Source organism: Elephantulus edwardii, unplaced genomic scaffold (assembly GCF_000299155.1).
Source record: "Elephantulus edwardii isolate Elephantulus edwardi_28Jun2011 unplaced genomic scaffold, EleEdw1.0 scaffold00137, whole genome shotgun sequence".
Taxonomy (NCBI): domain Eukaryota; kingdom Metazoa; phylum Chordata; class Mammalia; order Macroscelidea; family Macroscelididae; genus Elephantulus; species Elephantulus edwardii.
Window position 1 is genome coordinate 1,581,211 of NW_006399887.1, and position 13,184 is coordinate 1,594,394.

General features: G+C 39.3%; 1 protein-coding gene across 1 annotated transcript in view; it reads right to left on the reverse strand.

Moving 5' to 3' along the window:
- Window positions 1–193: 193 nt before the first annotated feature.
- SPATA18 (spermatogenesis associated 18) overlaps window positions 194–13,184 on the reverse strand; it is a gene marked incomplete at its 3' end in the record, with an annotated part of 48,353 nt that continues 35,362 nt past the window's right edge. Inside the window, exons 9-13 of the mRNA XM_006894150.1 lie at window positions 11,644–11,802; window positions 6,836–7,011; window positions 3,307–3,430; window positions 1,735–1,813; window positions 194–222 (exon numbers count right to left, since the gene is read on the reverse strand). Of these exons, the coding sequence (XP_006894212.1) occupies window positions 194–222; window positions 1,735–1,813; window positions 3,307–3,430; window positions 6,836–7,011; window positions 11,644–11,802 (567 nt within the window). The remainder of the gene's footprint in view (window positions 223–1,734; window positions 1,814–3,306; window positions 3,431–6,835; window positions 7,012–11,643; window positions 11,803–13,184) is intronic.

Below are 13,184 nucleotides of genomic sequence, written 5' to 3' on the forward strand. Positions count from 1 at the left end.
GTCACTATGAGTCGCAAGTGACTTGATGGCACATAACAACAACAACAACAACAATCCAAATCCCCATTCTTTGGGCATGTGACCAAGAGAGACTGGTCCTTGGAGAGGGACATCATGCTCGAAAGGTGGAGGGACAGAACAGGAGAGGAAGACCCAGAAGGAGATTAATTGATACAGTAACTGGGGTGATGGGGCTTGGTGTGTCAGAATTAGTGAGACTGGCTCAGGACAGAGAAGGGTTCAGAGCTTTTGTATATAGGGTCTCTATACATTGCAGGTGACTCAATGGCACATAACAACAACATACTATGTTAGTTGTTGGGTTGGTTTGGATTGTTGTTGTTTTTTGCTTTGGGTTTTTTTTTTTTTTTATTTAAGCCTCTTGTTTAGAGTCAACAAGGCCTCAGGGAGGGCCTTTGGACTTAAAAGTCCATTGTTGTTATATTTTGGGAAACATTCTTCTAAGTGGTACAGCACTCTTCTGTCAATATGCTGTACTGAGGTAACCTGAGGTGGTTGTGATGCTGAACTTTGTGCCATTGGGTGTCAAATGCCAAAATGGTTGCCCATGATGGACAGTGTTTGGTGGAGCTCCCAGTTTAAGATGGGCTTGGAAGCAGGAGTGGTATCTGCTTCCTATACCACATGCCTCTGAAAACTTTATGAACTTTGATAAATTATGATAGTTATAGAAAGGTTTCAAGCCTTTTGTTCATTGGGTCACTATGGGTTGCTTGACTCGACAGCAATCAACAACAACAATCCAAAACTCAATAAGTTTTTTTCTAAACTGAAAAGTTTTTATGGAAACGAAAGACACTTCAAATAGCTAAAATGTTATTGGAGCAGAACCAACTGGGAGACGTCACATTTCCTAGACATCCATATTGGTTATCACAGCCTAGTCCTGGTACAATGTCAGGCAGGGAGACCAACGGAATAGAATTGAGAACCCAGAAGTAAATCCATCCATGGACAGCTGATCTTTGATGAAGAGATAAAATACATTTACTAAGGAAAAGACAGTCTATTTGACAAACAGTGCTGGAAAAACTATCTGAGGCCATTGTTGAAGCCACTGGTCAATCCATCTCCTCTAGAGTTGTCACCTTTTCTGCAGGCTCTACTTTATCAAGGAAGCTCTGGTGGCCTACTGGTACCTTTGTCAATGCAAATGCACACAGTTTGAGTCTACCAGGAAAGATGGGCAACCTCCTCCTGTGCGACTGACTGCCTCTGAAAACCTGCTGGAGGCTCAACCATGGATCACATCCAACTCAGAGGTACAAAGAAATGAACCTTATTCTTCATCCTTTGAAGTTAGGGGGTAAATTTGCACCTGAAATTCTTTTTCATAAAGTATTGAAATCCAGACCATCAGATTTTCCTAAACTTACAGAGCAACTTCTAGAGAAATCAGGGTTCTAGGCTTAGGTCTGTTAGCTGAAATATTCTTTTCTCTCTTCAGAAAACTGTTATTTATGGTAGTTTTATTCCAAGATAAAAAAACAAACAAACATGAAGTTAAGAGAAATCTAAGGAGAAGAAAAAAGAATCTGTTTTCTTCTACCTAGGACAATACAATAGTGTAGAGGTCAATTTGGGGATAATTCTTATGAGAGGTTCTCTCTCTACTGCTATTCTTACAACCAACTCTTTTACTGGTAATAGTGTAAAAATATTGACTATATGATGGTTTCATGTAATCATTGATTAGATAGATAAGTACCGTGCTTAAACTAATATGGCTACGGTGGCAAACAGGACTTAAACTCCGGCTTCGACATCGGGTTACAGGTCGCACCGAATTCCACTTAAAAAAAAAAAGAGAGGGAAAAATGGTAAATAATCTGTGAAAGTTGACATGGCTAAGAACAATACAGAATTCCTATATAAGAAGAGGGTTCACTGATATGATTATACCTACTCATTACATCAAAACGAGACATATTTGTCCAGTTTCTTATAATAACTTCCAAGTAATTCTCAAAATCCCATTACAGTGAATTTGGGGGCATAAAAACTCTCAGAGCAGGTTTAATTTTGGTAAGTAATTTGTTGTTAGAAATTACTTTTTAAATTGGACAAGAGTTGGAAAACATAAGCTCAATGAGCACCATCATTTTAGACTGTTTTATTTAATACTGAATTTCTAGCACCTTCATGCAGTGTCATAAATAATTAGAAACTAAAAAAAGCTCAGTGCTGTTGAGTCAGAATTGACTCATGGCTGACTCGCCAGCTGCAGAGGGTATAAATCACGCAAGAGCAGATTGCCCATTGTTCTTCCAGAGACTAGCTAGTGAAGGTTTTATTTGATCATTTACTGTAGAACATGAGTGGTTACCATATCAATAAAACGTAATTTCCAGGAGTGCAATCTTTGGGGCATAAAATACTTTTCTGCAATGATGCTCACTCTAATGGGAGTTTTAATCTGCAAAATCTTTTGCAATCTTTGGAAATAAAGAGCATCCCTTCTTTACTCCATAATGTACAAAATTGTAGTTCAAAGCACCTACACTATCCTCCAGTTTAAGATTCGAGGGGAGAGATGACAAAATTTGTGGCTTAGCTCCAAAGAGTTTCTCTTCAGAATCTGCTAAAGTCCTCCTAGGAGGTGGACACTACATAATGTGAACTATACTGAATATCTAAGTACCTGTAGCCACCAGTTCCAACACTCAATTCACCATCTTAACATACACACGTGCCTCTATGTACTAAGATTCCACTTTGAAGAATCCCCAGTCCCTAAAACTAAGCATATGTTCAAAATAGTCTATCACTAATATAGACAGGAAGCAACCTTCTGAACTGGTTGACTCCTCTGTCTCCCCACCTCTTCTGTCCTCTCTTTTTCTCTTTACACATACAAAGGAGATAAACACAGGGCACATTTATAGGTCAGCCTCTGGAGACTTCCCAGTAAAATAATCTGGAAAAAAATGTCTCCAGGAACGCAATCTATCGTTTTGAAATTTGTCGAGTTACAGAGGGTCTCGAATAAAATGAATAAAAGGGCCTTGCCCTTAGAATATTCTACATTTTCAAAGATGGAGGAGGCCAATATGACAAGTTCCATCTCCAAAGAAATTACTGTCACAAAATGATGAAGAATCAAATGGGAAGAAGAACGTATGTTCTTTCCCATACAGGCCCTTGTACCACACACATCATCTCCTTGGTATGGAAGCTTAACAACTCTTTACAGACTTCTTCTACAGAATCTCTGGGTTTATAAATGTTCTCGAACTTGTGAAAGCAACACTTGGTATGAATGGTCACTACGCAAGGCCACCGTACAAAAGCCCCTCTCCTGGTGACAGCTTCTCCCTTCATAATGACGCAGTCGTTCTCCATCAGAGCAGGCCACACGTGGTAGTAGACCAGGGGAGCAGTGAAATCTGAGTCATAGCTGCGGCGGTACCTATTTCAAACACACAAGAGAACCAGAAAGAGAAGCTAAGTCATCAGGCAGCATATCTGGGGGAGGGAAACAAAGTAAGCAAGCACATTTCTTTATCTAGACAAATAGGTATCCTGATTTTGTCATTAAAGAAGTGGTTGTTGTGGGTCTTAGAACAGATGCCAGCATTAACTAGGACCCTACATGAATTCATTACAAACAAGTCATTGTGTTAGATGCATTTTGTTCCTTTTTTTCCTTAGAATCGTCATTGTTGTTAGATGTCATCAAATCAATTATGACTCATAACAACCCTATGAACCACAAACCTGAATTTTGTCCTATCCTGTGCCATCCTTATCATCTCTGACACACTAGAACCCACTGCTACAGTCACCATGTCATTCCACCTCATTGGGGGTCTTCTACTCTGCCGTTGATCATCCACCTTTCCAACCATGAAATCTCTCTCCAAGAAACAGCTTCTTCTAGAAATGTGTCCCAAGTACGTGAAATGAAGCTTCACCACCTTTGCCGCAATAATGTGCTTTGATTGCACCTTCTCCAAGACACATCGGTTTGTTCTTTTGCAAATCCATAGGATATTCAGCACACTTCTTCAACACCACAACTCAAAGGCACCAATTCTTTTTTCTGTCATCCTTACTCATTGTCCAGCTCTTAGACACAGAGCAAGTAATTGAAAAGACCATAACCTTAATCAGGCACACTTTAGTCTTTAAACTGACATCATTGCTCTTCAATATTTTGGAGACGTCCTTGATAAAAAAACTTGCCATAGCAATATGTCTCCTCCAGACTGCTGGTACTAACAGTGCTGATTGTAAATCTAAGCAAGCTAAAATCATTGACAGAATTACCATAGTTAAAATTCAAAGAAATATTAGAGGTTTATCCGTGTGTGTGTGTGTGTGTGTGTATGCATGTGTGTGTGTTTAAAAATTGATTCTTTCAGAAATATATCACCACATAACTACATATGTATGTGATTATGAGGATATAGATACAAGTGAGCGTATGTGAGCAAGTGCAGCCCATGTATAGGTATATGTGAAGGCATATAATATCTACACCTGTGTGTGTATGTGTGTGTATGCATGCAGGCTACATACATATATATCGACATCATATTGGGGTACACATACAGAGACTCTTTAGATATAGCCTAATGACTCATAAGAATAGTTTATTAGGCTAAAAGGCTTAGGATCATATTCTTGGGGACAACTTAATTGGCATAGCACAGTTCATGAAGATAATGCCCTATGTCCTAGTTTGATGAGTAGCATCTAAGATCAGAAAAGCTTGTGAGTAAGTATCTTTGATATGATTATTGATGGCTTCTCAAATGGAGCAAAAGAGGATGGAGGAAATGAAAGAGGCTCAAGAATGGAGCCAATTAATCCATGGAACTAGGGTGGTGGTGGTTGTTTTGTACCATCTAGACAGAACCAACTCATAGCAGACCCTTTAGTGGGCTTTCACACAGAAGGAGATTGTTCATTTTTCTCCCGAGGTGCAACTGGTGGATTAGAACCACCAGGCTTTGGGTTAACAGCACAACTACTAGGTCACCAGAGCTCCCTAAGGAACTAAAAGCCACGTGAAACACAGCCTCTTACAACCTAAGACCAGAAGAACTATATGGTGTCCAGCTTCTACCACCTTTCTTTTGATCAGGGAGACAATAGAAAGTTATAGGCAGAAAGGGACAAAACGTAGAACAAAACTCAGATTTCTTAAATAAAGAAAAGCCAAAAATATGTAGCCTACTAGGCCAGTAGAGACTATCAATCATCCCAAAAGCCTTTGAACACAGACTTGAGGCTAATCCTGAAGGTCACATAAAATAAAATAAACAATACCACTTGTGACGATTCACTTCCTCAAATAAATTAAAGACCAACAGTCAACCCCATAGCACAGATGTAAAGGCAAGGAGGAGAAGAGAAGATATGTCAGTGGAAACAGAACAGCCATCTAACACACAAACCATGGTCTTTTCAATTACTTCCTATCCATCTGAAAATTGGACAGTGAATAATGATGACAAAAGAACCGATGTATTTTGAGCTGTGGTGTTGGAGAAAAGTACTGAATATCCCACCACTGCCAAGAGAAAAACATGTAAGTTTTAGAGAAAGGGCGTCCAGAGTCCTCCTTAGAGGCAGTTATGATGAAGGTCCATTTCACATGTTTAGGGCATGTTGTTAGGAGAGGCCAGTCCTTGGTAAAGGAGCCATGCTTGGAAAGGTGAAGGGTCAGCCAAAGAAAGGAAGACCCTCAACAAGATGTATTGACACAGTTACCGTAGCAATGGGCTCAAGTATGTTACGGGTGTTGAGGAAGGTGCAGGAAAGGGCAGGGTTCAAAGCCGCTATTCATACAGTCACTGTGAGATATAGTCGACTTGATGGCACCTAAAACCAACAGCAACATTCATGTGGCGCAAAGGAGAAAGAAAATTCAAATATCAAAGCATCTCCACAAACCATGACTTTGTCTACCTTAGACAAGAACTAACTACCAGCAGGTTACTGCGCACTCTAAACAGGGCAGCATCAGTGCATCCTGACCAATGTGGGAAATACATGGAACAGAACCTAAAGTTCTATAAAACAATCCAGACTTACTGGACCAAGGAAGACAGGAGGAATACCCCAGATTAGTGTATTTAGACACTCTTCAAGCCTTGAACTGAAACTATTACCTGAAAGCATCTTTCAACTAAATATCAGGTTAGCACAAAAAGCAAAGAAAAGAAAGTTACATTTAAGTACTGTATTCTTCTGGGGGGGGGGTGGAATATCTACATGAGATCAATTAGACAACAGTTATTCTATAGTTTGGAGGTAGTATGACTAAGTTAATAGGACTGGAGACCAATGGTCCTAGGCAGAATAGAGCAGTATTTTGCACAAGGAACATCTGGGAGTTAAACTGTAGATTTCTGAGTCCCACACTAGACCTACCACACACAATGACATTGGGTGAGACTCACAAAACTCCAGTGTTTACAAGCACCCTGAGTAATGTTGACACAGGTGATCCACACACCTTATTTGAAACAGTGGTCTGGATAATACAATAACAACCAATATAAAGTGATACACATTGTGTTTATGTAGCACCTTTCTGTCAAGACGATTTAGACAGACTCTCGGTTCTCATGAGGTCCCCAAAGACATTTCCAAATCACAGTGCAACTTCTGATTTACATTTTCAAAAAAAAATGAAAATGCTCCTGGGACAGAGTCTGGAGAGGTTAATGATGGAGCCTGAAGACCAGAAAGTGTTGGATTTTCCCCACCCAAAATTATTCAGCCATTAGTGCACTGTCCGTCAAATCATTGCCCAAAAAAGAAATAAGGACTATCCCTTAAATTCTATTCCTGCGTCTCTTACTTGTAATCGTTGAAAATTTCTCCATCAGCCCCAAAAGCAATGTCGAGGGGTGGGTCTAAAGTCTGCATCACAAACGCAATGCAACATATCTCCTGGATGAAGTCACGAAGGAGGCAGAAGTCAACTTCTGGGGGGGACGAAATCTTGGGGTTGACATTCATGGCTCGGATTACATCCTAAAAAAAAACCAAAAAGATGATGTCCCTAAACTTAAACTCTAACTTTTTTTTTTTAACCAACACAGGCTTTTATTTCTCTTGGGTAAAATACCTAGGAATATAATGGAAAGGCTGGATAATATGGTAGTACCTGTAACACTGGTTTTTCTAATTTATTTACAAAATTAAAATACGTCTTAAAAATGTAGTGACTGATGGAAGTGGATGATAGTACATTTAACACTGGGGGGTTTTTTTTGGTTTTTTTTAGCTTTTTTTTTTTTTACATTTAGGTTGTTTATTTTTCATTTCAATGAACATCTACAGAGATTTTGGGATTCCATTCATTCATTGTTGCACCCTTCTCCCCGCACAAATGCTAGCTTATTTACAAAATTCAAATACATCTTAAAGATGTTGTGACTAATGGAAGATGAGAGTTTAGTGGGCAAAGGAAAGGGGTGAGGAAATCAGGAAAGACCCAGTGGGGATCTGAAAAGGTGGGTTTATAGTGGTTATGGATCAGTGGTGATTAATTTTATAAAAAACAACAATGGGAATGACAACATGAAACATGATGTATACAAACAAAATACAGTGTATACAAAGTCTGTATGCAAACCATCACAAAATAAAATAATTTCTAAAATTTTTTAAAAGTTGTACATGGGCTTGGGGTGGCCTAGTGGCAAGAAGTTGCACAGCAATCCCAAAGGTAAATGGTTCAAGACCACTAGCTGCTCTGCAGAAGGATGGGCGAGTTTTACTCCTGTGGGATCAAAATTGCCTCTGAAAACTCACCAGAAGGTCACCTATGGGTTGGTTCGAACTCTACAGTACACAAAACAACAACAACATATGGGCTGAAAGAATAATGATCATTTTCTTTATTTTTTCAATTTTTTTAGTGAAAATATGCAAAGCAAATTGGTTCCTCAGTCAACACTCATATAATTTTCCAATTCTTTTTTTATTGTGATCCAAATAAAAGTTAACCAAAAACTCATTTTTCATTTGCTCACTCATATGCATCTCTCTGTCACCCTCATTCAATCCATAATGCATTTCCTGTTTCAAATTCTAAATTCAAATAATATTTGGTCATCTATTAATTTACATTAAATAAAATACAATGAAATCATACTTTTTCCACTTCTTCCCTATAATTTTAATTTCCCTTAATTCTTCTATTTTACCCATTCCTGCCTCTGGGTTTTATTCTTAGGCACATGCTGTTCTTTTAACTTCATCTAATTGGTTATTCTAAGGAATGAGTGCTTCTAGGTGTTAACAGGTGACCTTATTGGCTTTTCTGATTGGTTGGCTGAAAGTTGAGCTATGGGGTAAGGTTGGCTGCAAATTCAACGCATGACTAAGGGCCATAGTTTCAGAGATTCTACCAGTCTCTATCAGACCAAGTAAACTTGGCCTTTTTATGTGTTTTAGTTTTGTTCCACATTTGCTCCCACTCTATGCAGGATCTCCTAGCTTTTATGGTCTCACGGTCATGGAAGTTGAGGTTCACATCATCCATTAGTCCTTTACCTATTGTTTGAGTACATTTTACTTTCCTCTCCTTTGTTCCGGATAAGAAGAGACCAATAAGTGGCATCGTAGATGGCTGCTCTAAAGCTTTTAAGACCCCAATTGCTAAGCACCCAAGCAAGAGGTAGAACATTCTTTATGGACTATGTTGTACCAATTGGCCTTGATGGCCCTCAGGACTGTGGTCCCAAGACCCCAGAAATAGCAACTCATTCCCTTAAGGTGTTTGGTTATGATTAAAAAGCCGACATAGCATTGGCCCATTGGCTCTAATATATACATGGATCTATTTACAGTTTAGGCTCACATGAACATATAAATATCATCTGCCAAACCTATTTATGCCCATCACTTTTCCTACTTTTTCAGTCTTTTTCTACTTCCCATATCTATTCATCTTGCCTGTGTATCTATACATCTGCTGTTGGCCATATTCCTTGTACTTCTGTGTCTTTCTTTAAAGTTATGGGGCGGGTGGATCATTCCCTTATTGTATATTGCCTTTCCCTTCACTCATCCTAATATGTGTCTATTTTTGATTTACTGATTTCTACTCAGGGAGCTCTGGCGGCTTAATGGTAAGGACTTGCACTCCCAACCCAATGGGGTTTGAATCCACCAACTCTTTGCAGAAAAGCTGGATAATCTCCCTCCTCTGAAAACCTGCTGGAGGATCAGCTATGAGTCAATTCTGACCTGACAGTCCATAATAACAAAACAATTTCTTTTTTACTTTCTTCTCTCTCCTTTCCCGTCCCTGGTAGCCATGCAAGAATTATTCTATTTGTAAAACTTTCTTTAACTTTGAGATTACAAAGATTCTCATCACTGGGCCAATTGGCAGTACCATGATAGATGGAGAGGAGATTGAAGTGTTTAACAATTTCAGCTTGGAGACAACACTCTTGGCACAAGCAGTCAGGAAATCAAAAGATGAATTGCAGTGGGAAAATCTGTGGCAAGGGACCTCTCCAGAGTACTGAGAAGCAACAATGTCAATCTAGAGACTAAGGTGCACCTGATCCAGGTCATGGTCTTCGCAATTACTTGCTATGCATCAGAGAGCTAGACAATGAGTAAGAACGATAGAAGAGGAATTGATGCCTTTGAGTTGTGGTGCTGGAGAAGAGTCTCGAACATACCATGGACCATCAAGAAAACAAACAGGTCTGTCTTGGAAAAGGTTAAACCAAGTTTCTCTTTGGAGGCTAGGGTTGTGGAGCTCAATCTTACATACTTTGGGCACACGGCCTGGAGGGACTAGTCACTGGAGAAGGACATCATGCTTGTGAGGGTAGAGGGAAAGTGTGGGAGAGGAAGACTCCGGATAAGATGTGTTGACACAGTAATTTGGGTAATAAGGGTAGATTTGTTAGAGACAATGAGACTGGCTAAGGACAGGGCAGATTTCAGAGCGATTGTACATAGGGTCGCTATGAGTCACAGGTGACTCGACAGCACATAACAGCAACAACATAGTTCATACAAGAGTTCTCTCCTTATAACTGTCTCCTTTCATTCAGAATAATGTCCTTTAATTTGTCCAAGGTACTTGGTGTTTCACAGATTCCTTATAATTCTTTAGCTTACATGCATGTACCAGAGTTTCTTTATCCATTATCCATTGAGGGACACTTGGGTTGTTATTATTTCTTTGCTATTATCAATAATGTTGCCGTGAACATGAGTATTCTTTACATTAAACAATAATAACGAATCATCATGCTCAGAAGCATGATGAACCTTGTGCCATTGGGGTGTCAAATGGCACAACAGTTACCCATAGTGGACAGTGTTTGGTGGAACTCCCAGATTAAGACAGGTTTGGAAGCAGGAGTGGCATCCACTTCCTAAACAACATGTCTTTGGAAACTCTATGAACCTTGAAACAATGATAGTTATAGAAAGGTGTCAGGCCTTTTTTTCATAGGGTCACTATGAGTCGTGCTTGACTCAATGGCAATCAACAACAATAACAAATAATAATGAATACTAACATGATTCATTCACTAATAGAGAAGATAATAAGAGCAAAACTGACATACTCAAGCTCAAGAAAACTTCCCAAAAATAAAAAATAGAGGGGATTTCAGTGACTTTTTAAAATTGTTTCCCTTATTTTTCTATATGTTCATAGAACAGACTTCTTAATAATCTACAGTGAATATTGTTGTTGTTGTTAAGTGCTGTCAAGTTATAGGTGACTCATAGTGCATATTATAATAGCTTATTTTTTGTGCGTGTTTACGATGTGCCAAGTCGTACCTTGAGCAAATGACTTGCCTTCTTTTATTTAATCCTCCAAGTAATTCCATGGGTTAATGACCATTGCTGTTCCTATTTAAAAAATGGTATTTTCCATCAAGTCAGAACCAACCCATAGCTGACCCTCCAGCAGGTTTTCAGAGGCAGGAAGTCACACAGAAGTAGACTGCTCATCCTTCTCCCACAGAGCAGTAGTAGTAGTAGTTGTTGTTGTTGTTGTTGTTGTTATGTGCCGTTGAGTCGTTTGCGACTCATAGCGACCCTATGTACAACAGCCTTAAACCATGCTCTATCCTGTGCCAATCTCATTGCCTCTGACACACCCATCCTGATTACCCCAGTCACTGAATCAATCCACCTCATTGAGGGTCTTCCCCTCCTGCGCTGTCCCTCCACCCTACCAAGCATGATGTCCCTCTCCAAAGACCTGTCTCTCCTTACAACATGTCCAAAGTATGTCAGACGAAGCCCCAGAATCCTTGCCTCCAAGGAGCAGCCTGGTTTATTCCTCTCTAGGATGAATCTGTTTGTTTTCTTGGCAGTCCATGGTATATTCAGTACTCTTCTCCAGCACCACAGCTCAAAGGCGTCGATTCTCCTTCTATCCTCCCTAGACATTGTCCAACTGTCTGATGCATAACAAGTGATTAGTAGCTTCAAACTCTGTACCTTTGGGATTGCAGTGCAGCTTCTTACCACTAGGTAAGAATGAACCGTATCCAACTACTCTTCCATTTCATTGCAGCAGTAGTCAACCAAGGATGGACTTTGTGTTGTTAACATTCAATGAAAACAATAGCATCAGTAAACCAGCTCCCATATAAGGATTCTCACACTTACATTAACACTGCTTTGGGCATCATACATATCAAGATGACATATGATATAATCCGAGACGACATCCTCAAAGTTTTTCGACCCTGCGTAATTTGGTGTCAAAGTTTTCCTCAAACGGATTTTGAAGTGTCTAAATGCCATTTTAGCTACGTGGAATGCCTCCTGCACAGGAAAAAAAATAATAAAATAGCAAGTTTATTTGATAGAAAGAGAGGGGCAAAGAATTAGAAATGTGCTCAAATATTCAACACCTCATAAATCTTCAAATACTGAAACAAAATAGTTGATCAACTAGTTCAGCATTTCTAATCTGAGAGAAAATAAACTCAGTGACTGTGGTAATGAGGGTGGGTGTGTCAGAGACAATAAAGTTGGCTCAGGATAGAGCAGGGTTCAGAGCTGTTGTACACAGGGTCACTTTGAGTTGCAGATGATTCAATGGCACATAACAACAACAATATTTTCAGAAGTGCCTAAATAAATAGAAACTATGTTCATGAATTTAAGGACAGTGGAACATTTTTCCAAATATCCTAAGAGCAAGAAGCAGAAGAGCACAGAGGTTCATCAGCTGTAACAACATGAATACCTGAAAATTGCTAGCTGATGCTATGAACTCACAGCAATATTATATTATTGGTTATAATTAAGATAAATAAACCAGTTTGGGGTTTATCTGATGCATAAACACACAGCAAAAGTCATACATTTTTCCTGGCATATATTTATTCAACAATTTTTTTTAATGAATGTTATGTACTTGTTGTTTGCCTTTGAGTTGGAATTGATCAATAGCTGAGCTTTCAGAAGGTTTTTAGAGGCAGTAAACCACACGGGAGGAGACTGCTCCTCCATCTTCCATGGAGCATCTGGGGGATTTGAACCGCATGCTTTTGGTATCACAGCACAGCTTCTCACTACTAGGCTACCACTGGGAAAACTCAGTTATTCAAGAAAGCTATGACACGGTCTCTACCCTTCCTGAACTTTAAGCAACTCAGTAAGTGATTCTTTTTAATTTTTTAAAAATTTTATTATTTTTTGTTTGTGTACTGTCAAATCAGAGCTGACTGGTACAGGAGAAGTTTGCCCCTCCTTCTCCAGCAGAGCATCTGGTGGATTTGAACTGCATACTTGTGGGATTGCAGTGCAGCTTCTTGCCCCTGGGCCACCAGAGCTCCCTTAGTAAGTGATTCTTAATTATCTAACTCAGTTTGGCCTGTTGTTGTTGTTGAGTTTTTTTCCTGTGAAGAGCCAGATAGCAATTTTTAGGCTCCGCCTATCACACACTGCATTGGGGAGTTATTTAACAACTCTTTAAAAATGTAAACCCATTCTTCCAATCTTAGTTCTCAGATGATACGACATAGGCTAGAGCTAGATATGACCCATAAGTCTCAATGTAAGAAAGCAATTTCAGTAGAGTCAGATAATTGTTTTCATACATTTAAAGTAAAATGATATGTTGTTGTTGTTGTTATGAGCCATCGAGTCACTTGCAACTCATAGCAACCCTATGCACAACATCCCTAAACTCTGCTCTG